At 41.5% G+C, this 24647-nt stretch overlaps 1 protein-coding gene across 1 annotated transcript in view; it reads right to left on the bottom strand.

Annotated features, from left to right (window-relative positions):
- Positions 1–23464, bottom strand: part of ADAM17 (ADAM metallopeptidase domain 17) — a 68661-nt gene extending 45197 nt beyond the window's left edge. The window contains exons 1-4 of the mRNA XM_050753898.1: positions 23190–23464; positions 10133–10265; positions 3695–3825; positions 2833–2921 (exon numbers count right to left, since the gene is read on the bottom strand). Of these exons, the coding sequence (XP_050609855.1) occupies positions 2833–2921; positions 3695–3825; positions 10133–10265; positions 23190–23286 (450 nt within the window). The 5' untranslated portion in view covers positions 23287–23464. The remainder of the gene's footprint in view (positions 1–2832; positions 2922–3694; positions 3826–10132; positions 10266–23189) is intronic.
- Between the last annotated feature and the right edge of the window lie 1183 nt (positions 23465–24647).

Here is a 24647-nt window from a genome sequence, read left to right as displayed (position 1 = left end):
CGATCTTCCTATTCTCCTTTATAGCTGGTCAGAGATAAAAGTGTTCTAGAATGTATTGAATGGAAGGTCATTTCCAAGCCTGGCCCTTAATATCCTGTTTAATTTTCTAGCTCTGTTTCCCTTCTGTGAGAACTACAGAGGACATGTGTCCAAAAGTCAAAGCCACAAAGTAGAGGAGAACCACCTAACCCACATCAAGCCACAGGAGAGTAAGAAAAAACCTTGCTTGTGTTAAGCTACTCAGCTATGGGAGTTTATCTGAAGCCCTGGCACAGCCTAGACAGAGCTTCCTACAGTTTCTTCATTTAACTTCCCAGACTACTCCCTATCATCCAGACTATTCCAACTAAATACATGCACCAAAAGGTGTGCCCAAGGCTATTCACTACAATACCTTTTATTTCAAAAATTAGAAACAAAACAGTTGAGGCCAGGCACGGTGGCCCACGCCTGTAATCCCAGCACTTTTGGAGGCTGAGGCTGGCAGATCATAAGGTCAGGAGATCGAGACCATCCTGGCCAACATGGTGAAACCCTGTCTCTGCTAAAAATACAAAAATTAGCCAGGTTTGGTAGCACGTGCCTGTAGTCTCAGATACTCGAGGGACTAAGGCGGGAGAATCACTTGAACCCGGGAGACAGAGGTTGCAGTGAGTGGAGACCATGCCAGTGCATTCCAGTCTAAGTGACAGAGTTATACTCCATCTCAAAAACAAAAAACAAAAAAATTAGCCGGACATGGTGGCACACGCCTGCAGTCCCAGCTACTTGGGAGGCTGAGGCAAGAGAATCGCCTGAACCAGGGAGGCAGGGGTTGTAGTGTGCCAAGATCACACCATTGCACTCCAGCCTGGGTGACAGAGCAAGACTCCATCTCAAAAAAACAAAACAAAAATACCCAAAACAGTTGAGCATGAAGTGGAATTGGTTAAATAAATGTTACAGTGTATCAATGGAGCAACAGGCAGCCTTTATTAAAAACCCTAATTGGCCGGGTACAGTGGCTCACACCTGTAATCCCAGCACTTTTGGAGGCCGAGGCAGGCGATCACAAGGTCAGGAGATCGACACCATCCTGGCCAACATGGTGAAACCCCATCTCTACCAAAAATACAAAACTTAGCTGCGCGTGGTGGTGTGTGTCTGTAATCCCAGCTAAAAGGGAGGCTGAGGCAGGAGAATTGCTTGAACCAGGGAGCAGAGGTTGCAGTGACCCAAGATCGTGCCACTGCACTCCAGCCTAGTGACAGGCAAAAAAAAAAAAAAAAAAAAAAGAACCCTAATTTAGGCCGGGAGTGGTGGATCACACCTGCAATCCCAGCACTTTGTGAGGCCAAGACAGGCAAATCACCTGAGGTCGGTAGTTCAAGACCAGCCTGACCAACACGGAGAAACCCCATCTCTACTAAAAATACAAAATAAGCCAGGTATGGTGGAGCATGCCCATAATACCAGCTACTCGGGAGGCTGAGGCAGGACAATCGCTTGAACCCGGGAGGTGGAGGTTGCGCTGAGCTGAGATCGCACCATTGCACTCCAGCCAACAAGAGGGAAACTCCGTCGCAAACAAACAAACAAAAAAAAAAAACCACCCTAATTTAGATCTGTATTAACATGAAAAGGTTCATAATCATATCGTTAAACGAAAAATATGTAAAGACAAACTGTACATATTGTATAGTCCTACTTATGCAGGAAAAAATAGTGGGTATACTTATTTGTGTATATACACACAGAAAAAAAATTTGGAAGGATGTCTGTCAAAATGTCAATAGTAGTTATCTGTCCAAGTACAGATAATCTAGTTTCCAAATTTTGCAATGAGCATGTATTTTAAAATAAAGGTATTCTTAAAAAATAAATTGATTTGAAAGAACAAACAAATTTAAGACATTCCAGGGATGCTTTGCCTATTCTAGAATGAATGTATTTATAATATTAGTTCCTTTACTTTCCACTAAACTTCTGACTCTTTCTGGTAGGCTAGACTCCTCAAAACATTGACATTAAATAGTTCAAACATTAACAAACTATAACATACTGCAAGTCCATAGGTTTCTTTTTCACAATAATGGATAGTCAAAAGACTAACAGTTGCGTAATTTGGATATAATTAAAATAGATAGTATTTATACCTCCAGCAGACTGTTTTACCCCTATTGAGCACTCAAATACACCTGAACACTTCATTTTGACCTATCTTACTCAGTTTTCCCACAGGTGATCCATTTTAGTGACATCACCACCACCACCCAGAGTTTTCTCATTTTTCAAGAAACACAGAATCAACTTCAATTCACAATTATGTAGTAAACGTTGTTTTGTAGACTAGTATCTGACACAGATATGTGCCTTAACCAATGCAGCCACCGTGGTCTTGATTTCTACTGCTACTCTTTCAGTGGAAGAGCGACCACAGCCTGACTTTCCTAGCTTCCTCTTTAACTTCTCAGACTATGAACTATCACCTTTGGTTGATCTAGCATTTCCAGTGTGTCCAGCAGAAAAACAGAGAAATTGAAAAATAATACTTCACTTTCATTTCTGAGGATGTTTACACTTACTGATTATTTGAGAAAGTAAAAAATGAGTCAGGAGGGAAAGTTTTCTCTTCCTATTATCCATCCTAATTATGGTACTTAGAAATACAGGGTATATCATAAGACAGCTTCTTAGAGATTATCCTTTTTTGAAAATCTACTTTCCTGGTAAAAGACTTCAAATAAAAAGAGAAAAGAAATAAGTATAATTACTTATTTTATTGCAGAACTAAGCAGCTTTTTGAAAATCAGAGCTATAAGCTACTGAAAAAAAATTCACATATAAATTTACCTCTATGTTATATTCAGCCCCATCTGTGTTGATTCTGATTATAACATCATCATCTCTTATGTGGGCTAGAACCCTAGAGTCAGGTTCACCTTAAGAGAGAAAAAAAAAATTTATTATTTAAAGATACTTACATCAAATAAGAAACTACGCATTACTCTCAATAAAAATTAAATCCTTCAGGGTGGAATTTGCCTAGTACTGTGACAGCTCTGCAAAACAAGAAACAAAGGCCCGAGAAAGAAGCTAGATAATCTTACCTCCTAAGGGGTAGCCTTAAGTTTAGTCACTTGAAACCTATCCCTTTCCCAAAAAAAACAAAACTACTAAGATTTTCTTCTGGAATAATTTTATCTACTTTTAGGTAAAGGAAGAACTAGGAGAGACAGAAAGCATGATTTGGAATGTACAGGCCTAGGAACTGTACTATTTGTGGATTTCAATGCCATTTGTTTTTTCATTGCAGAAAAAGGTCAAAAAGTAAACCACAATTGCTTGTTTGATAGATTTTTCTCAAATACATACATAATAGGATCACAAAGTATTTTATCTCCAAGCTTCCCTGTTTAAAATATGAAGAAAGCTTACAGTCACTGATGAAAAGAAAGGTTAAATTCCTATCACTTAAGAGGAATTTAATTTTAATCATTAAACCAGTCAGTATGACGTTTAGATAATACTCATTTCCTCCTATTAGAATATTTCCACTTCTAAACTTAAATACCTCAAAGAAAACAGTCAAAGAATAGCACTTCTACGATACCCCGTCCCCACTACCCTGCACCAGAAAAGAATATGCAATCAAGTTAGATTTGGAGACCTAACACACCAGACACAGGGGCAAACCAACAAGCTCCATACTAACCAACCACGTGTCCAGTGAAGAAGTCCTGCCATTTCACAGTGTACTCGCTTTCATTTTTACCATCCACCACCACGACCTTGAAATTTTGTGAAAAACGTTCAGTACTTGATGTCAGGTATAATTTAAAATGCCTAAAGAAAAATGCATTCATATTTTACTCTAAGCACACAAATTATAAGTCTCATTTTCATATAATTAAACTTTCTTAAAAAGCCAGAAGCGTTGACATTAATAAGACACTATGCAAGTTACAACTAAAGTCTTATTAGGTACTTAGAGCAATATATCTCCTATAAAGACAAACAGACTAATTTATTTAGCTATAAAAACAGCAGACCAAAATAAACTCACTGGGAAAACATATTCAAAGAACTTACACATTCATGTCTCCTGGAAAACACTGAAGAATAAAGAAATACACACGACTGAATAGTTAAGTTGGAATCCTGATTATCTAAAAAAAGTATTATTAAAAACTAATCCAATTATACACTATTTATTGAACACCTACTTGGTGTTAGGTACTATGCATCTATTACCTCCACTTCACACAAGTACAAATTGAGGCTTGGAAGCTAATCAACCTACTCAAAGTTACACAGCTAGTAAATGGTGAAACTGGGAAATAAGCCTGGTTTATTTCAAAACCCTGTATTATGCTGTCTCTAACTATCAAGCTGGGTGGACTATGAGAAAATTCTTATTGCTGTGTAAAATTAATAAATGCTGCTTTCTATATTTAAAAGTACTCATGCGGCCTCGCGCAGTGGCTCAGGCCTGTAATCCCAGGACTTCGGGAGGCCGAGCTGGGCGGATCACGAGGTCAGGAGATTGAGACCATCCTGGCTAACATGGTGAAACCCCATCTCTACTAAAAACACAACAAATTAGCCGGGCGTGGTGGCGGTTGCCTGTAATCCCAGCTACTTGGGAGGCTGAGGCAGGAGAATGGCGTGAACCCAGGAGGTGGAGCTTGCAGTGAGCGGAGATCCTGCCACTGCAAGACTCTGTCGCAAAAAACAAAAAAAGTACTCATACTTTTTTCCTCCTCAAAACCACATATCCCGCAAAACAGTAATCCACAATTACCGTTAGGAAAATAAATATGAGGTATCCAAGACAGAAGTTAGAATATAAACTCCATCAGCACCAGGAGACAGGAAAGAGGGGAAGGGAGGGGAAGGGAGGGGAAGGGAGGGGAAGGGAGGGGAGGTATACATTCCAGTTCTTTAGTGGGCTTACTATTCTTTTTGCTTTCTATGAGTTTCAGTCCAGTTCTTTAATTGGCTTACCATTCTTTTTGTTTTCTATGACTTTAGGTCCTTACATGAACTAGGAGTGGTGAGCAAGAGTTTCTCAATTATTATTTATAGCCTTTCAGTGTGTCCATGAACACCAAAGACAAAAAAAGGTATATTATTCATCTCACCCACAGAAACAAATTTTGTCAGCTGTGGTACTGAAAATATATTACTTCCCCATGGGATTGCAAAAGTCTTTAAACTACCAGAAAGAAATCTAGACTGGGACTATCTCCATGGCAACAAATATTTTTAACTTTTTGAGCATAACAAGGTAATTTTAGTTTGCTTGTGGTTTTTTAATGGTCAAAGGGAAAAGACAACAATAGAACATTATTTCATAAATCCTTGGAACATTTTCTTCTGCTATCCTAAAACATATCTTCCCACACATTGTCAGTTATGATTTTTCCCTCCAGTTATGTTGAGAACTTTCAAAAGCGTACTTATTATAAATGTCTTATTATTTTGTTTTAAAGCTAAGAGTTGCAATCTTACTTAATGTTCTTTTAATCAATGGAATTGCATTTTTCATTTGCTACATTAAGAATCTGCTCTAAAGATAAAGACCAAGCAATGATAAAATTCATGTTTTTTGATTTTCCAATATTAGCTTTTGAGTTACAAAACTTCCAACAGAATATGTCAAAATTTCTTTTGCTTTATCCTCTCAAAATTATGTGAAGTCATTTTCTTACAAATTTCTTTAACATTTTCTCTTTCTGACTTTCAACTTAAGAATTTACAGTAACTAAAGACCAGCTAACCAGTTTGAATTAACATTATTTTCCTAATCATTTTTAATGATCCATTTAGTCAGGTATATCACTTTCATTTCTTTATCAGTTCTAGACCTCCTCAAATAATCTGAGATGTTTCACTTTTAGGAGAAACATTTAACTTTTTCCAAAATTCAGGCAACATCAAAAAAAGTCTCAAAACAGTATCTGCAGCTTTTTCATTATTTAAAAATAAGATAATTTCTTGTTTGTTTTTTTTTGTTTTTTTTTTTTGAGACGGAGTCTTGCTCTGTCACCCAGGCTGGAGTGCAGTGGCGCAATCTCGGCTCACTGCAAGCTCTACCTCTCAGGTTCACGCCATTCTCCTGCCTCAGCCTTCCAAGTAGCTGCGACTACAGGCGCGTGCTGCCACGCCCAGCTAATTATTTGTATTTTTAGCTATATTATTTGTATTTCACCGTGTTAGCCAGGATGGTCCTGACCTCGTGATCCACCCACCTTGGACTCCCAAAGTGCTGGGATTACAGGAATGAGCCATCTCGCCCAGCCTGTAATCAATAATTTCTTGATTTATCTAAATCAATAATTTTCTAAATCAATAATTTATCTAAAATCAATAATGTATTGATTTATAACAAAAAGGAAATGAAACCTGTAAGGCAAATTTTAAACAAGTTTCTTTTTTTCTTAAGTTACTTCAACTCTTCATACAACCTCTCAGTATTTCCAACTTTTCTGAACCTCTAATAGTTACATCCAAATTTAATGCAATGATCTTGGTTTAAATTACTTTGCCTTCTACTGCTATCGAAAAACAGAATCTTCTCATTTACCATCAAGTACTGAGTGGTTTCAGAGTTAACTCAGCCCTGAAACAAACTGATTATTTCAGCTATCTTTGTTTGTTTTTGTTGTTGTTTTAAACTTTAATAACGCAATATGATAGAAAAGAAAGGCTTGGAGTCTGACAAACTTGGCTTAAGTCCTGCCTTCATTTACTCACTGTCTGACCTTGGCCTTAATCTTTGAATCCTAAGTATTTATCTACAAATGGAACTAATATCACCTAATAACTGAATGGTTTTGGGGATTAAAGGAAATAACCTATTTTAAAACACCTGGTATAAAATTCCATAGACTATTAGACAAATTTCCCATTAAATATTTCGTATGGAAACTTTGTAAAACAAATTACATACTTCCCTGCTTTCTTACACACAGAAAAGATAACAAGTGGCTACGATTTAATATTTTCTTAAGGAATCAATGTCATCTATCAAATTTGAAAGAGAAATATGTAAGGCTATGAAGTTTTTGCCTCTAGAATAGGGATTCTACAGGCCACCTGAAATTCAACTTTAAAAGAAACCCAAAAAGCTAAACTTCGAATTATTTTCATTTTATAGTTTCCTCACTCTTCCTTTGCTCCTACTCATCTCTTGCTATTATATCCACTTCTTCACCAAACTCCCCACCAGTATAGCAGAAATAACACAAGTTTTGGGGTCCAACCTTTGTTCAAATCTTGTATCTGTCATTTACTAGCTGAGTAGTTTTGAGCAAGTTACTAAGCTCTCTAAGCCTTAATTTTGTTTTTTGTTGTTGTTCCTTCAAAAAAGGAATCACTTTTAGAGATAACTTATGTAAAGTGCCAGTAAATTACAGAAAATAAGCACCTGATTAACTGTAGCTATTACCAATCTGCTCAAATTTGGTATAAGTTGAAAGCTAATAACCAATACTGTAATATTCTGACATAAAATCTAACAGAAAGAAGTCATTAAAAAATAACCTAAGGATAATTACAATAGCTAGCAAAAATTAAAATAATTTGCATTAAAAATTTGCCTAAAATAACCATGACAATGGACCAATCTCCTTAATATACTAAGCACTGCTACAATTCAGTAGTTAGAAAGACAAATTCAATAGAAAAATAGTCAAAAGATATAAAAAGGCAGTTTACAGAAATATAAATTACTTACAAATATATAAAAAGATGCTCAATGTCACACAAAATGAAAATCAAAACAACTATAAAATACCATCCCCTTTAGAGGGGTGAAAGTTAAAGGCTGATAAACCTAGTATTGGCAAAGATAACAAGAAATAGGTAAACTCATATATTGCTGCTGGAAGAATAAATTGGTCAAATCTCTTTGGGAGGAAAGAGTAATATCAATAAACATAGTATACATATCCTTGACCCAGTAATTCTCCTTCTAGGAATATATCCTATAAAAACACCTCACCAAGGTATACACTTACAAAGATACTCACTAGAGCATTGTTTGTTATATTAAAAAAATCACTTTGGTTAAACACTATCCATCTGTAGTGTATTAGTCAGTATGTTGTTACAGTTCTATGCAACAGGAATATTTATGCAGCTGTTTAAAATGAGGTAAAATATGCTATCTATATCACCTATACACACACACACACAGACCTATAGGCAAAAAATATGCATTAAAATATTTTGGGCCGGGCACAGCGGCTCACACCTGTAATCCCAGCACATTGGGAGCCCGAGGCAGGTGGATCACCTGAGGTCAGGAGTTCAAGACCATCCTGGCCAACATGGTGAACTCTCATCTCTACTAAAAATACAAAAATTAGTGGAGCGTGGCGGTGAGCGCCTGTAATCCCAGCTACTAGGGAGGTTGAGGCAGGAGAACCACTTGAACCCGGGAGGCGGAGGCTTCAGTGAGCTGAGATCGTGCCATTGCACTCCAGTCTAGGTGACAAGAGCAAAACTCTGTCTCAATAAATAAATAAATTAATTAAATAAAAAATCTGGAAGTTTACACAGGAAACCCCTCTGGGTCTGAGAAGTGTAACTGAGTTAGAAGTAAAAACTTTGTATATACTCCATGGCTTGTTTTTTAAACCAGATGCACATATTCCTATTATTTTTTTAACACAGTTGAGAAGGCTTGTCCTATATAAAGAATAAAGATGGCCAGGCGCAGTGGCTCATGTCTGTAATCCCAGCACTTTGGGAGGCTGAGATGGTGGATCACTTGAGGTCAGGAGTTCAAGACCAGCCTGGCCAACATGGTAAAACTCCGTCTCTACTAAAAATACAAAAATTACCCAGGCGTGCTGGTGTGCACCTGTAGTCCCAGCTACTTGAGAGGCTGAGGCACAAGAATCACTTGAACCTAGGAGGCAGACATTGCAGGGAGCCAAAATCACACCACTGCACTCCAGCCTGGAAAACAGAGCAAGACTCTCAAAAAAAAAAAACACCAATAAAGAATAATTCAGTCAATTTATATTCTCCATGTGTCTGTTTTTTGATACTGAATAAAGCTTCCTAAAGACTTTAAAAAGAGGCCTGCAATTATTTAACATTTCAATGTGCAAAACAACACATGGTATTAAAATCACTCCTGAAACAGAACATACCAATCAATTTATGCTAAGAAGTAAGAAGAACTCAATGTAGAAAGAACATTAAATTTGGGCCAGGCATGTTGGCTCACACCTGTAATCCCAGCACTTTGGGAGGCCAAGACGGAAAGACCACCTGAGTTCAGGAGCTCAAGATCAGCCTGGGCAACAAGGCAAGACCCTGTCTTTAAAAATAAATTAATGTGAAGCAGGTTAAAGAATCTTGGAAACTAACTAAAGTAAATAAATAGAACATGAAATTCTAGACCCAGCTTTCCACCAGGCAGTGGAGTCCTGAACAAAATATTTATCTCTTCATACATAAAGATAATATTTAGCACATGGCTGATGGTTCTAAAGTAGCAACAAAAACAAAAGGTTTTATAAGCATTCAATTAATTAAAATTATCTGTTAGAATTTGCAAAACATCATTACCATCATTAAGACCTCTGCAACACCTATTTACTTTTTTAAAAATACTCATCAGTATGAACTTTATTTTATTTATTTATTTATTTATTTATTTATTTATTTTTGAGATAGAGTCTCACTCTGTTGCCCAGTCTGGAGTACAGTGGCACCATCTCGGCGCACTGCAGCCTCCACCTCCCCAGTTCAAGCGATTCTCCTGCCTCAGCCTCCCAAGTAGCTGGGATTACAGGCATATGCCACCATGCCTAATTTTTGTACTTTTAGTGGAGACGGGGTTTTGCCATGTTGCCCAGGCTGGTCTCAAACTCCTGAGCTTGAGCAATCCACACGTCTTGGCCCCCCAAAGTGTTCAGATTACAAGCGTGAGCCACTGCACCCAGCCCCAGTATTAATTTTAGAATAAGCATTATACTTCAAAACCACTGTATATATAACAGACTGTAATTATATTAATTACAAATCTTTAAAACATAATTTACCAAGATTTCAGTAGATACCCTTACTTTTTTGTTTTTGCCAAACCAAGCCCCCAGTGCCCCAACATTATTCCATGAATAATTCAAATTACCTTTTCAAAGCTGAAAAAGTTAGTAGTGTTTCTACATGTGTTGAAGTCTGTAGATCTCTTTTTCTTACCGAATGCTGCTGGATATTAGATAAGGAGAGAATATCGTAGTCTGAGAGCAAAGAATCAAGCTTCTCTGAAATAAAGGTAAAAAAGGTATTAGCATCTAAACCTAATAATCAATTGTAATATTGTTAAAATGAGAGTGCCAGACAATAAATCTTTCCTGATGTAATCCATTAGGAAGTGTCAAGTACAAACTATAAATCATTTTTTATCAACAGAAACTCCACTGCTCTTCCAAAATTAGAAGGATTTTTAGAAAACAAATTGGGTGACTTGATTATCTTTAAAAACTGTTTAAGGCCGGGCGCGGTGGCTCAAGCCTGTAATCCCAGCACTTTGGGAGGCCGAGACGGGCGGATTACGAGGTCAGGAGATCAAGACCATCCTGGTTAACATGGTGAAACCCCGTCTCTACTAAAAAATACAAAAAACTAGCCGGGCGAGGTGGCGGGCGTCTCTAGTCCCAGCTACTCGGGAGGCTGAGACGAGAATGGAGTAAACCCGGGAGGCGGAGCTTGCAGTGAGCTGAGATCCGGCCACTGCACTCCAGCCTGGGCTACAGAGCGAGACTCCGTCTCAAAAAAAAAAAAAAAAAAAAAAAAAACTGTTTAAAAATATCTGCACTGATGCTTTCCTTTTCTTTCAACAAATATCACTGCAGACACTATGGTATTCAAAATCCTTCCAGTGGACTTAGAAGGTCCTCAAAATATAGAAACAGCAGCTGAAAATACAAGTTTATTGCTACTAATGTTAAATATGCTCACAAAACCAGTTTTAAAAGAAAGACTCTCACTCATGTGTGGAAGCTAAAAAAGTGGATCTCGTGGAGGTACACAGCAGAATGATGGTCACCAGAGGCTAAGAAGGGAAGTGGGAGTGGTGGAGATGAAGAGAAAGTGGTTAGGGTTACAAAAATACAGTTTGATTAATAAGTTCTAATATTTGATAGTACAGTACAGAAATTATAGTTAATAATTTATTGTATACTTCAAAATAGCTAGAAGACTTGTAATATTCCTAACACAGAAAAGATGTTTCAAATGGTGGGTATCCCAATCACCCTGATTTGATCATTACACATTGTATATAGGTAGCAAAATAGGTAGCATGTACCTGAAAAACACATATCAATAAATAAAACAAAAACTCAATTTAACCATACAACTGCCAAGAGACACGCCACCCCTCATTTCCCAAACCCCTTCTTTATCCTCTACCCAATACCCTACCCTCCTACCCTAACTGGCTTCCAGAATGCTAGCAATTAGGCCTTTACCTTCCAGAGGAATATGGAAATCTGGCAATCTCTAATGAAAAACCTAAGATTCTGATATCAAAAGTTTCCTCAAATGAGGCCGTGCCTGGTGGCTCACACCTGTAATCCCAGCACTTTGGGAGGCCAAGGATCACCTGAGGCCAGGAGTTCCAGACCAGCCTAACATGGTGAAACCCTGTCTCTACTAAAAATAGAAAATTAGCCGGGCGTGGTGGTGCACACCTGTAATCCCAGTTACTCGAGAGTCTGGGGCAGGAGAATCGCTTGAACCTGCGAGGCAGAGGTTGTAGGGAGCTGAGATTGCGCCACTGCACTCTAGCCTGAGTGACAGAGCAAGACTCCATCTCTGGGGGGCGGGGGAAGGCCGGGCTGGGCGTGGTGGCTCAAGCCTGTAATCCCAGCACTTTAGGAGGCCAAGGCAGGGGGATCACAAGGTCACGAAATCGAGACCATCCTGGCCAACATGGTGAAAACCGGTCTCTACCAAAATACAAAAAATTAGTCGGGCGTGGTGGCGCGCACCTGTAGTCCCAGCTACTCAGGAGGCTGAGGCAGGGGAATCGCTTGAACCAGGGAGGCGGAAGTTGCAGTGAGCCGATATCATGCTACTTCACTCCAGCCTGGCGATGGAGCAAGACTCCATCTCAAAAAAATAAAAGGGGCCAAAAAGGGCTATATTTTATTCATTACAACATCCTTGCCTCACAATACTCGGCAAAAACCTTGCACATATCAGCACTCACATGTTCACAAACTGCACGAATTCTCAGTGCTGAAATGCAATATGGTCCTTTAGTTCTTCAACTTCCCTGATACAGGTTGGTACATGAACTCAGTTTCATTCAAGATCATAATCACTCCTACTGACTTAGGAACTTAACCTCAACATTGTAATTTCATTGTCAATAATATAGCCCAGTAGTTCTCATAGTTCCCAAACCAGCAGCATCATCATCACCTGGGAATTTGTTAAAAATGCAAATGCTCAGGTCTCCCCTCAGACCTACTCAAACAGAAATTCGCCCAGTGAGATCCAATAGTCTGTGTTTAACAAGGCTTCCAGGTGATGCTGACACACTCAAGTATGAAAACCACTGAATTGGCTGGGTGCGGTGGTTCACACTTGTAATCCCAGCACTTGCAAGGCCGAGGCGGGTGGATCACCTGAGGTCAGGAGTTCAAAACCAGCCTGGACAACATGGCAAAATCTTGTCTCTACTAAAAATACAAAAATTAGCAGCGTGTGGCAGCAGACGCCTGTAATCCCAGCTACTCAGGAGGCTGAGGCAGGAGAACTGCTTGAACCTGGGAGGTGGAGGCTGCAGTGAGCCGAGATAGCACCACTGCTCTCCAGCCTGGGGAACAAGGCGAGACTCCATCTCAAAAAAGAAAGAAAAAGAAAAAAGAAAACCACTGAACTAAGCTAAAGGAAGGAAACAACTCAAAGTAAAGAAAAAAACTTTAGCCACAAAGATGTTCATTATTCAGCCTTGCCTTATTTTCAAGGACAAAAACCAGAATGAAGGTAGATTAGTAACTGTGAAATAGTTGGATGTTGTAACACTTCCAAAGACGGGGGAAAAAATATGCAACTATTTTAAATGTCGTTTACAAAAGGTTTTTAAGAACATGGGGCTGAGGGCGGTGGCTCGCGGCTGTAATCCCAGCACTTTGGGAGGCCAAGGTGAGAGAACTGCTTGACCCAAGGAGTTCAAGACCAGCCTGGGCAATATGGTGAGACCCTCATTTCTTCAAAAAGTAAAAATAAAATTAGTCAGGCGTGGTGGCATGTGCTTGTAGTCTCAGCTACTCAGAAGGTTCAGGCAGGAGGATCGCTTGAGCCCAGGAGGTCAAGGCTGCAGTGAGCCAAGATTGCACCACTGCACTCCAGCCTGGATGACAGAATGAGACCTTGTCTCAAAAAAAAAGAAAGAAAGAAAGAAAGAAAGAATGAACGAACGAACATGGAAAAATACATATAATGTTAAACATAGATTTCAGAAATACTCATATTGTATGATCTTAACTATGTATAAAAATAGGTCTAGAAAAAATAAGCATAAGACAGTAACATCATTGGTTATTTTAGGAATATTTTCTATAATAAGCACTTTTTAAATGTAGCTTGCTAAAGCACTTTAAAATACTTAACTAATGCATTTCAACTGTAATTTATTCTCTTTTAATAACTGGGTATCTCAAATTGGAGATTCTGAAGCCATTACAAACTACAGTAAAAACAGTTCTTCCTTTGGAGCCAAACTGTAGCTACGTACTACTGCTATTGTGTTTTCACTAACAAGTAACCTCTCTTGGGTACTCAATATTTTACTGCACTTCACTTCCAAAATTCTAACCATTAGTAATCTCAATTTTTTACAGCCTTTCCAACAGAATTTATATTTCTCCCCATTTCCCAAGAGTTTATCTCTTATCCATATCCAATTCTCTCAATAAACTTAAGCATAAACCACCTGCTTCTTACAGTAGAGTTTATTACAGTTAATACCAGACACTGCCATGCTTGTCTATCTCAGCTCAGTGTCTGGCCATATACTTTTTTTTTTTTTTTTGAGATGGAGTCTCACTCTGTGGTCAGGCTGGAATGCAGTGGCGTGATCTCAGCTTACTGCAACCTCTGCTTCCTGGGTTCAAGCGAATTCCCCTGTATCAGTCTCCCAAGTAGCTGGGACTACAGGTGCACGCCACCATGCCCAGTTAATTTTTGTATTTTTAGTAGGCACAGGGTTTCACCATGTTGGCCAGGATGGTCTTGATCTCTTGACCTCGTGATCCACCCGCCTCAGCCTCCTAAAGTGCTGGGATTACAGGCGTGAGCCACCGAGTCCAGCCCATATTCTCTCTTTAAAAAACTACAATGGCTGCCCACTTCTCTCTAGAATGAGAGGACCTTCCTTACTTTCTACAAGTTGCCACAGCAATCATCATTTTGTTATCTTTTTTATTTTTTGTCATCTGCTTTTTATTTTTTGGAGTTTTTGCTATTTGTTGTTTTGTTATGTGCTTTTGTTATCTTTTTCATCCCCCTTCCCCTCCTTTCTTGCACACACATTCTACACTTATTTTTTCTCTTTTCCACCAGACTCCATTTACTTGATTATTCAACGAATATTTATTAAGAAGCTCCTACCTTTCAGGCACTAAGGATACAACACAGAGAAAAAGAAACAGATTTCCGGTATTGTGACAGTGAAGGAAAGACCAAAATTATTATAAAGTACATCACAGACCAAGACAGAAGTAGCCGCAGAAAGTTATGCACAGACACAGCAGGAGCATGATCCCTGCCTGCTGAGTCAAAGATGTTTTCCCAGGGAAACAGTTTTGAAGACCAAAAGGATGAAGCAGCACCTCAGAGAAGGAAAAGAAAGGAAAGGCTTTAAGTCAAGGGCATAACATAGGGTAAAGTTCACAAAAAAATAGAACACAACACTTAAAGAAGTGAAAGCAACTCAATGAGGCTGCAATGCAGAGCAATACAGAGAGAATACGATGAGGTGTGAGGCTGGAGAGTCAGACACAGGTCAGGTCACGGAGGGCTATGGAAGGAAATCAGGGATTCTGGGTTTTGGATAATGGCAATAGCTGTAAGTTAAAAATTTCATTATGGGCCAGCTGTGGTGGCTCATGCCTGTCATCCCAGCACCTTGGGAGGCCAAGGTGAGCAGATGGCTTGGGCCCATGAGTTCAAGACAACCCTGGGCAACACAGCAAAACCCCGTCTCTACCAAAAACAAAAAATAAAATACAAAAATTAGCCAGGCATGGTGATGTACACCTGGAGTCCCAGCTGCTCAGGAAGTTGAGATGGGAGGATGGCTTGAGCTCAGGAGGCAGAGGCTGCAGTGAGCTGATATTATGCTACTGCACTCCAGCCTAGGCGACGGGGCCAGATTCTGTCTCAAAATCCAAACAAAAAAAAGAGGGAGAAAGAGAAAGCCGAGGCGGGCGATCACTTGAGGTTAGGAGTTAGAGACCAGCCTGGCCAATGTGGCAAAACCCTGTCTCTGCTAAAAATACAAAATTAGTGGGCATGGTAGCAGGTGCCTATAATCCCAGCTACTTGGGAGGCTGAGGCATGAGAAATCACTTGAACCCAGGAGGTAAAGTTTGCAGTGAGCCGAGATCACGCCACTGCACTCCAACCTGGGTGACACAGTGAGACTCCATCCCAAAGAAAAAGAAAGAAATTTCATAATGACTGCAGTGCGGAAAATGCGCTACAGGGGAAGAAGACTGGAATGTAGGAAATCTGCTGGTAGGCTGCAAAGCAAACCAAGTAGAAACCACTAAAAGACTCCTAGGTTGTGGCTCACTGTGATTTAAAAAGAAAAAAAACAACAAGTAAGAGAGCGGCTGATATCAGGAGGCAACTGGATGCTGAAAGATTCTGGAGTTTTGAATGACAGAGCCTTGGGAGAAACAGAAATGAAAAAAAAAAGATTCTGGAGTTTCATATTCTATTTTGTTCCTTATATATAGTTGCAATTTCATTGCTCATTTACATAGGACTTCCTTTGTATTAAGTCATCACGTCTGCAGTTGTGTTACTGATGAGCCATATAGTGATTTTCAGCAGGGAGAGTTATCACAAGATTCTTAACACTGGCATCAGTGGTAAAAAGTAGCCAATACTTTGTTCCTTCTAAAGTTTTTCAAAGAAGAATAAAGAGAAAACCAGGCTTTCAGGCCTGTAACAAACTAGCCTTCTGGTTGTAGCTGTGGAGCTGCCTACAGAAGATCCGATAAACCTTCCACTCCCCCACTTCTATCTGAATTGTTTTATCTCTGGGATAAGCTTTTGTGGCCACTGACTTTAATGCACTGACATAAAGTATACCCATATTTTCTTCATTAAGCCCAGAGCTGACATTTTTAAGCTCAAACTAATCGTAAAACTTTAAAAAATTATGTATATGGCAGGGCACAATGGCTCACACCTGAAATCCCAGCACTTTGGGAAGCCAAGACAGGTGGATCACAAGGTTGAGAGTTCAAGACCAGCCTGGCCAACATGGTAAAACCCAGTCTCTACTAAAAATACAAAAATTAGCCAGGCGTGGTGGCAGGCACCTGTAATCCCAGCTACTCAGGAGGTTGAGGCAGGAGACTCACTTGAACCTGGGTGGCAAAGGTTGCAGTGAGTGAGCTGATATCGTGCCACTGCACTCCAGCCTGGGCAACAGTGAAACTCCATCTCAAAAACAAACAAACAAAAATTATGTATATAATTTTGTGTGTATATCAACACATATACACATATGTATAGCGGTATGTATATAACTGTCCCAAATGTATTTAAGAACAATGTAAATAAAGTGCTATATGAGAAGTGCTATACTGGAAACGTGTGGGGTTTTGTTTTGTTTTTGAGACAGGGTCTCGCTCTGTTACCCAAGCTAGAGTGCAGGGCACAATCACCACTCACTGCAGACTCAACCTCCTGGGTATGAGCAATCCTCCAGGTGGCTGGGACCACAGGCACATGCCACCACACCTGGATAATTTTTGTATCTATTTTTTTGTAGAGACGAGGTCTTGCCATGTTGCCCAGGCTGGTCTCAAACACCCGGGCTCAAGTGATCCTTCCCCCTTAGCTTTCCAAAATGCTGAGATTACAGTTGTGAGCCACTGTGCCCAGCTTGTGGATTTTTTATATCAATTTCTTTTATTTTTGCAGCAAATTGCATTTTCCTAAAATACTACTTGCAAGTGTACTGCAGAACCCCAAGGTACTCAGCTCACTCTTCACTGCTCTGCTGCATGAAGTACAAAAAGTTCCCCCAAAAAGACACTAATCAGTGTCATGCTCCTACTTCTGATATCAGAAATGGAAAATATAAACCCAGTACTGCTGTGAGGTGTTTCCTGCGTTTGTGCTAAAGATACAGAAGCCTTCCTCTTCAGCACTCCCCAAACACACAGGACAGGGAAGCAGGCCACGTGTAACAAGTGTCAGGTGCGGGTTGTTGGGACTAAGGAATGAGAAAAAGGGAGCAGTGCTCTCTGCTAGGCCAGGGACCCCAGAGCCTGAGAACTAAACAATTTTATGGATTTATACCAGTAAAGGAGGATGGAATATGAGCTCCTCAACAGACCCAGGACTTAACCTGAGCCAAGGCTCTCCAGCAAGACAAGTAACCAGGATGCAAGTTTCAGGTTAGGCAATGAGACAACTTCCACAATTACCAGCAGCCCTGCCTAGTCCCAGTCTAAACCTGTATCCGATACTCATTCTTTTTTTTTTTTTTTTTTTTTTGAGATGGAGTCTCGCTCTGCCACCCAGGCAGGATTGCAGTGGCTCAACCTCGGCACACTGCAACCTCCGCCTCCTGGGTTCAAGCGATTCTCCTGCCTCAGCCTCCCCAGTAGCTGGGCTTACGGGTACATGCCACCACGCCTGGCTAATTTTTGTATTTTTAGTAGAGACAGGTTTCACCACGTTGGTCAAGTTGGTCTTAAACTCCTGGTCTCAAGTCATCCATCGGCCTCAACCTCCCAACGTGCTGGGATTACAGGCACATGCCACTGTGTCCAGCTACTCAATCTTGTAATCAAAAGAATAGGTAACTGGCAAGGGCAGTGGTTCACGTCTGTAATCCCAGCACGTTGGGAGGCTGAGGCAGGTGGATCACCAGAGGTCAGGAGTTCAACACCAGCCTGTCCAACATGGTGAAACCCTGTCTCTACTAAAAATACAAAAAAGGCCGGGTACAGTGGCTCACATTTGTAATCCCAGCACTTTGGGGGGCCGACGTGGGCGGATCACGAAGTCAGGAGATCAAGACCATCCTGGCTAACACGGTGAAACCACGTCTGTACTAAAAATACAAAAACAAAATTAGCCGGGCGTGGTGGCAGGTGCCTGTAGTCCTAGCTACTCAGGAGGCTGAGGCGGTAGAATGGCGTGAACCCAGGCGGCAGAGTTTGCAGTGAGCCGAGATCGCACCACTACACTCCAGCCTGGGCGACAGGGCAAGACTCCTTCTCAACAAAAAAAAAAAAAAAAAAAAAAAACTTAGACAGGTGTGGTGGCCGGTGCCTGTAATCCCATCTACTTGGGGAGGCACGAGAATCACTTGAACCTAGGAAATGGAGGTTGCAGTGAGCCGAGATTGTGCCACTGCACTCCAGCCTGGGTGACAGAATGCGACTCCTTCTCAAAAAAAAAAAAAGGTAACTAATTTTGGACATGTTATATTTGAAGTGCCAAATGAGCAGCTGAATATGAGCTCCAGAGAGTGAGTCCAGGTCAGAGATACACATCCAGTCATTAGCAGAACACTGTCAAATGAAGTGAAACCAGTACAACTCATGTAACAACAACAACAACAAAGGAAATGGGGGGAACAGAGAGATGCCCATTTCCTTGGCTGATTTTAGGAGCAAATAAAGAGATACAGATTGAGCATCCCTTATCCAAAATGCTTGAGACCAGAAATGTTTCATTCTTCAGAATTTTTAAAATTTTAAAATATTTGCATATACATAATGAGGTATCTTGGGGATGGGACCCAAGTCTAAATATAAAATTCATTTATGTTTCATTTATTTATTTACTTTTTTTGAGACAGAGTCTCGCTCTGTCGCCCAGGCTGGAGTGCAGTGGCGCGATCTCCGCTCACTGCAAGTTCCGCCTCCCGGGTTCACGCCATTCTCCTGCCTCAGCCTCCCGAGCAGCTGGGACTACAGGTGCCTGCCAACATGCCCGGCTAATTTTTTGTATTTGTAGTAGAGACAGGGTTTCACAGTGTTAGCCAGGATGATCTCGATCTCCTGACCTCATGATCCGCCCAGCTCGGCCTCCCAAAGTGCTGGGATTACAGGCATGAGCCACCACGTACGGCCTAAACAATATTTTTAAGTAACTTTTTTTGCATGAAAAAAAGTCTATGTACAATGAAGCATTCGAAAGCAAAGGTGTCACTGTCTCGGCCACCCACATATATAATCTGTGGTTTGGCATCACCATCATTCCTGACTGATTCTACATGCTACCAATAAGTAATCATTTTCTTTTTTTTTATTTTTTATTTTTTTTTTTTGAGACGGAGTCTTGCTCTGTCGCCCAGGCTGGAGCGCAGTGGCCGGATCTCAGCTTACTGCAAGCTCCGCCTCCCGGGTTCATGCCATTCTCCTGCCTCAGCCTCCCGAGTAGTACAGGCGCCTGCCACCTCGCCCGGCTAGTTTTTTGTATTTTTTAGTAGAGACGGGGTTTCACCGTGTTAGCCAGGATGGTCTCGATCTCCTGACCTCGTGATCCACCCATCTCGGCCTCCCAAAGTGCTGGGATTACAGGCTTGAGCCACCGTGCCCGGCCAGTAATCATTTTCTTATATCTATTCACACATAAGTACTACACAGCAAAAAATATACCATTAATATGGTGAAAAAATCGTTTGTTCGGGGTAATGTGTGGTGTCATGCCAGCACTCAAAAAGTTCCAAATTTTGGAGCATTTCAGATTAGGGATGTTCAACCCATATATGAAAAGCCCTTCATTTCACTTCCGTTACCTCAATGAAGCCCATTCCTGTCCTCCTTTCCTATCAATCTTTTTCAGACTTTCTTCACATTACACTTCCAGCTATACACATTTATATTCTCACAAAAGTTGGCCTTGGAGGAAACCTACATTTAATGTTCTAGGAAATCCTGTGAAAGTCAAAAGGATCTCTCCAGTTTCCCATCACAATTCTCTGCTTAACTCCTCTCCCTTCTACTCTTGAAATACGGTTTTTCTCTTAGACTAGTATAAAACAGAGTTACATTAAATCTCCCTTGGAGCAGTTAGGACAGTTAAGCATTTAGGTTTCAAAGGAATACAGTCAGTAAGCAAAATTAACATCAAAAGAGAAAGCCAGATGTCAAAATACTGAGTAAAATGGTGCTGTCAATAATGAAATCAGCACTGCAATATGGAGAATCCCCATGCCAATAACCTCAAGGTAAATTTCAAAATACATGTTTCAGATACAAACTTTCTCATCCCTCATGGTGACCTGTATTTTTTCCTCCCACCCACTACATCCTCTTTTATTAAAAGTAACACAAAGGGAAAACAATTTTGAAATCAAAGTGAGACTTATACACCCCAGCTGCAACTTCAACAAGATATCATCATGACTAAGCTCTTATGACTCGTAAGTTTCCTAAATTATGCAATTCATAACAGTTCAATTGAAATCATTTTTGGTGACCCATAGAGTACTCTAAAAGCCAGGCTTCAATTTATTATGTATTTTTTGCCTTTCAGAAAAATGTTGTCATATGCCTAATCAATATTTAGTACTGCAGTATAGTAACATTTGTAGGACAATAAACATAAAAAATAAATAATAAACCATGCTTTTCAACTATGAAACTATTTGCTAGTCTTGACCAACTCAATCTAATGGTGGGGGCGTTAAGTTAAGCAACAAATTATATTGTAACCTGTCAAACAAACTGAAAAAAAAAAGTCATTCTTCAAAAGAAAAATACTCACAAGGCCTATGTTCATCACTGAGTGAACCTGACAACTGACAGCACCTTCCTGAGACTCACTTTTCTTTCTCCTTTATTTGAAAACTAGACTTGATCTCTAAGGTTCATAGCAGTCTCTAAGTCCTAATAGTCTCTAAGTTCCACCATCAGGAGTGCCCTTATTTTCCCTCTTCATCTACTTAACCTTAAAGTCTGGGCTCAAGTATCACCTTCTCCAGGAAGTCTTCACTAACCTTCCTAGGCTGGGTCCAGTGGCCCTTGGTGATAATACTTGCTATAATGTACTCTAGCACTTTCTTCTTTGCTGTTTTAGAAATGTCCTAAACGGATGTCTGTTTCACTATGCCACAACCATTTGAAGATGGATAACGTCTGATCTTTGTATTTCCAACGGCACATATAATACTTAGCAGACAGTATGTGTTCTTCAAACACTTCGTTTAAAAAAAAAAAGGAAAGTCTATGTATTCTTCTGCACTTTGCAAATAAAAAACATATGGGCCAGGAGCAGTGGCTCGCGCCTGTAATCCCAGCACTCGGGGGGCCCAAGCAGGCGGATCAGGAGGTCAAGAGTTCGAGACCAGCCATGCCAACATGGTGAAACCCCGTCTCTACTAAAAATACAAAAATTAGCCGGGCATGGTGGCACATGCCTGTAATCCCAGTTACTTAGGAGGCTGAGGCAGAAGAACTGCTTGAACCTGGGAGGCAGATGTTGCAGTGAGCTGAGATCCTGCCACTGCACTTCAGCCTGGGCAACAGAGCAAGACTCTGTCTTGGAGGGGGAGAGGTCTAAAAAAACCTTACGATCTGCAAATGTTATGAATTGATCTAGACAGTAATGTTTTTCTTTAAACTGTATGCTTCCTGAGGAGTCATGCGAACAACAGATTAATAACGCAAGTGAAAAATTGTGTCAGGGTGGTGCAAATATAATTTTAATATCTCAAAACAGACATTTATTCTTTTTACTAACATTTATCCTTAAAATGAAGACCCTTACCCTATCCCTCCATGCTAACCACAACCCTACTTCAAAATGTCCTTCAATTTGTACTGACTTACCACTTCTCAGCACTTCCTAACTAGATCCCTTGCCTTTCACGAGTCACTTGTAATCCATTTCAATCGGAAATAATCATAAGGTAGCTGTACAAGTGATAACACTCTCAACACCTTTAATATCCATATCAATCCATTACAATTTCTGTCCACTAAATACAAAGAAAAAAATACTACACATGGTATCATGGTGAAATTTGGGGATCAGTACAACCATGCAAGCCTACAATTTCACACACTGGGAAAACATTATTTCACACTTTATTACTACTAATCAAAGTGTCTTACATGTCAATTTTTGAAAGATAAAAGGATCTTAAAATACACTAAAAGTTCACGCAAACTTATTTCCACCAAAGTTCAGACCCCTTAATGCATGTCCTTCCTTAAAATCCAATCTCTCTGGAAAATCTAATGAAATAGGAACCCTCTACTTTCTAGCCTCTAAACTGATCAAACTCGTCATTCCTGATAATTTATTTGTTTAAAAGTGCAAGGAAAGCGTTCACAGTGGCAGCATCACGAGTTGGCTTAGCAGGTTTCCTCCTTCCCCCATCTCCCAAGCACCTCCAATAAGCTACAGTTGAAATAACCAAGAACGTGCTTAGGATGTTCGCAAAAACACAACTCTTAAGACTCCAACTCCAGTCTCCGCCTCCCAACGAGATTACTGCATAAGTACCTCCTACAGCAGAAATTCTAGTTCCCTCCTTAGAGGACCAGGAAGAATTCTGGAGCTTTGGGCCCTTCCTTTCTGCCCCTGGTAGAAACACACAACACTAGATTTGTTCCTTACTAAGGCAGGAACCCTGACCACATCTCCCTCTCCAAACAAGAACCAGCCGCCCCACTCCTTACCGCTTTCCCAACACCCTCCCCAAACACAAAGCTAGGGAGCAAACCCCTCTCAGGCGCTCAGTCACTACATGGAGCCCGTCCAGTAGCCCTTTCCCACTCAGAGATAGGCCCATCTCCTTTATCTTTCCCCAAACTCTGAGAGCCACACCCCCTTCTACACTGAAAGCGTAGGGACGCGCCACCGTCGCCAATACCCCGCCCCCAAACACCTGATAGACCCAGCTCCCCTGCTCTTCCCTCCAACGAGCGCTCCAGGAGCCGCCTAAGCCAACTCCCCTGGGTCTTTACCGAGTCTCTGGGGGGGGCCGAAGCTCGGGTCGTCCGGAGGTCGCGGCGCCAGCACGAAAGGAACCACGCTGGTCAGGAATAGGAGAGACTGCCTCATGTTCCCGGCCCGGCTACCGGCTCCACCTCTCTGGGCAGCCTTCGCCTGACGGGGGTTCGGAAAACTGCTCACATCGGGGGAGGACGGGATCCGCCCGGCCCGGCCCCTCAAACCTCTTTTCCCTCCCGCGCCGCCTACTGGGAAGATTCTACCGCCAGGCTCGACGCCCCCGGAAGTGCAGGTGGCGTTACCAGAGGCCGGCTCAGCCCGCTTCCGGCCGCTGCTGTTTCCCCCGCACCACCCACAGCCGGAAACCGGCCGCCGCGCGGCATCACGGGAGGCTCCGCTTGCCACGCCCCACGCCGGTGCGCCGCGGGTCTCTGGTCGGCTGCCGCGTTCTGCCCCGCCCGTGGCGTCCAGCTGGGACTCGCCTGGCGCCTTACTGGACACAGATGTAGACGTCCCACCTCCACCCAGTCTGGCCTGGCCTTTGTCCCCGGGTGACCGCGGATTGGGGAGGCGGGAGCTAGCGAGCAGGCCCTCAGGCGCGTCTGCCACCTCCTTTGTCTTGGTGCCCACGTCTGGTTAGGATCCCTGCTGTCCATTTTATTATTAAAGGAGCTGTAAAAAGCGGCCTGGGGCCCAGCGACCGGCCCGCGGCGGACGAGGAGGCGCAACTAGCCCGTTGCCGCAGGGTCTCTGCCCAGTGTGCTCAGGTGGGAGGGCGGGGACATGAATCGAGCCAAAGAGTGCCCTGCGCACGGAGACCCCCCGGGCCCCGAACCTAGCCTCCGAAGCCCTAGCCACTCGCCAGCTCCTGCGAGACGAGCCTTCTGAGCGCAGCTCAGTCATCTGGTTCAGGGTCTGACCGCCAGAGTCGTCTGAGGCCTCCATCCGTCTGTTTTCACGAAAAAGGCTCTGGGGGGACTAATAAGCACTTCTTGAAGGCACATTTGCTCCATGCCCCTGCTGTAGGGAGTGGGTCTGCAGACATTTCAACAAATAGAATCCTGGGACCTTACCTGTGAGTACAAGAGCTGGAATCTTCCCACCAACTTCTTAAAATTCAATCCTATACTTCGTCCATTTAACTTAGACTGGAAATTTCCCAAGGCAGTTTGTTTTGCAATCTTTTGCATGATTTTAGCTCTGTATAGTTTAGTGTTTATGGTACTGAATAAAAGTCTAAAAACGTTGGGTACATGTTGCTGTTTTATTTAGTTCAACCAAAGTTTATAAAAGTAGGACGTAATATGTTTTCCACTTAAGAGTGAGACAGCCTTTATTATGAAATGGTAAATTGTTAGGAATAAAATACTAGTCCTATTCAAGTTTCAAGCCTTATTCCTAATAAAATACTCAAAACTGTCGTTAAAATTTATGTTAATGGTGGTTTGCCGCAGTAAAATAGCATCTTTTTC

Source organism: Macaca thibetana, chromosome 13 (assembly GCF_024542745.1).
Source record: "Macaca thibetana thibetana isolate TM-01 chromosome 13, ASM2454274v1, whole genome shotgun sequence".
Taxonomy (NCBI): domain Eukaryota; kingdom Metazoa; phylum Chordata; class Mammalia; order Primates; family Cercopithecidae; genus Macaca; species Macaca thibetana.
Note: the sequence above shows the minus strand (reverse complement) of the source record. Positions and strands in the feature narration are given on the sequence as shown.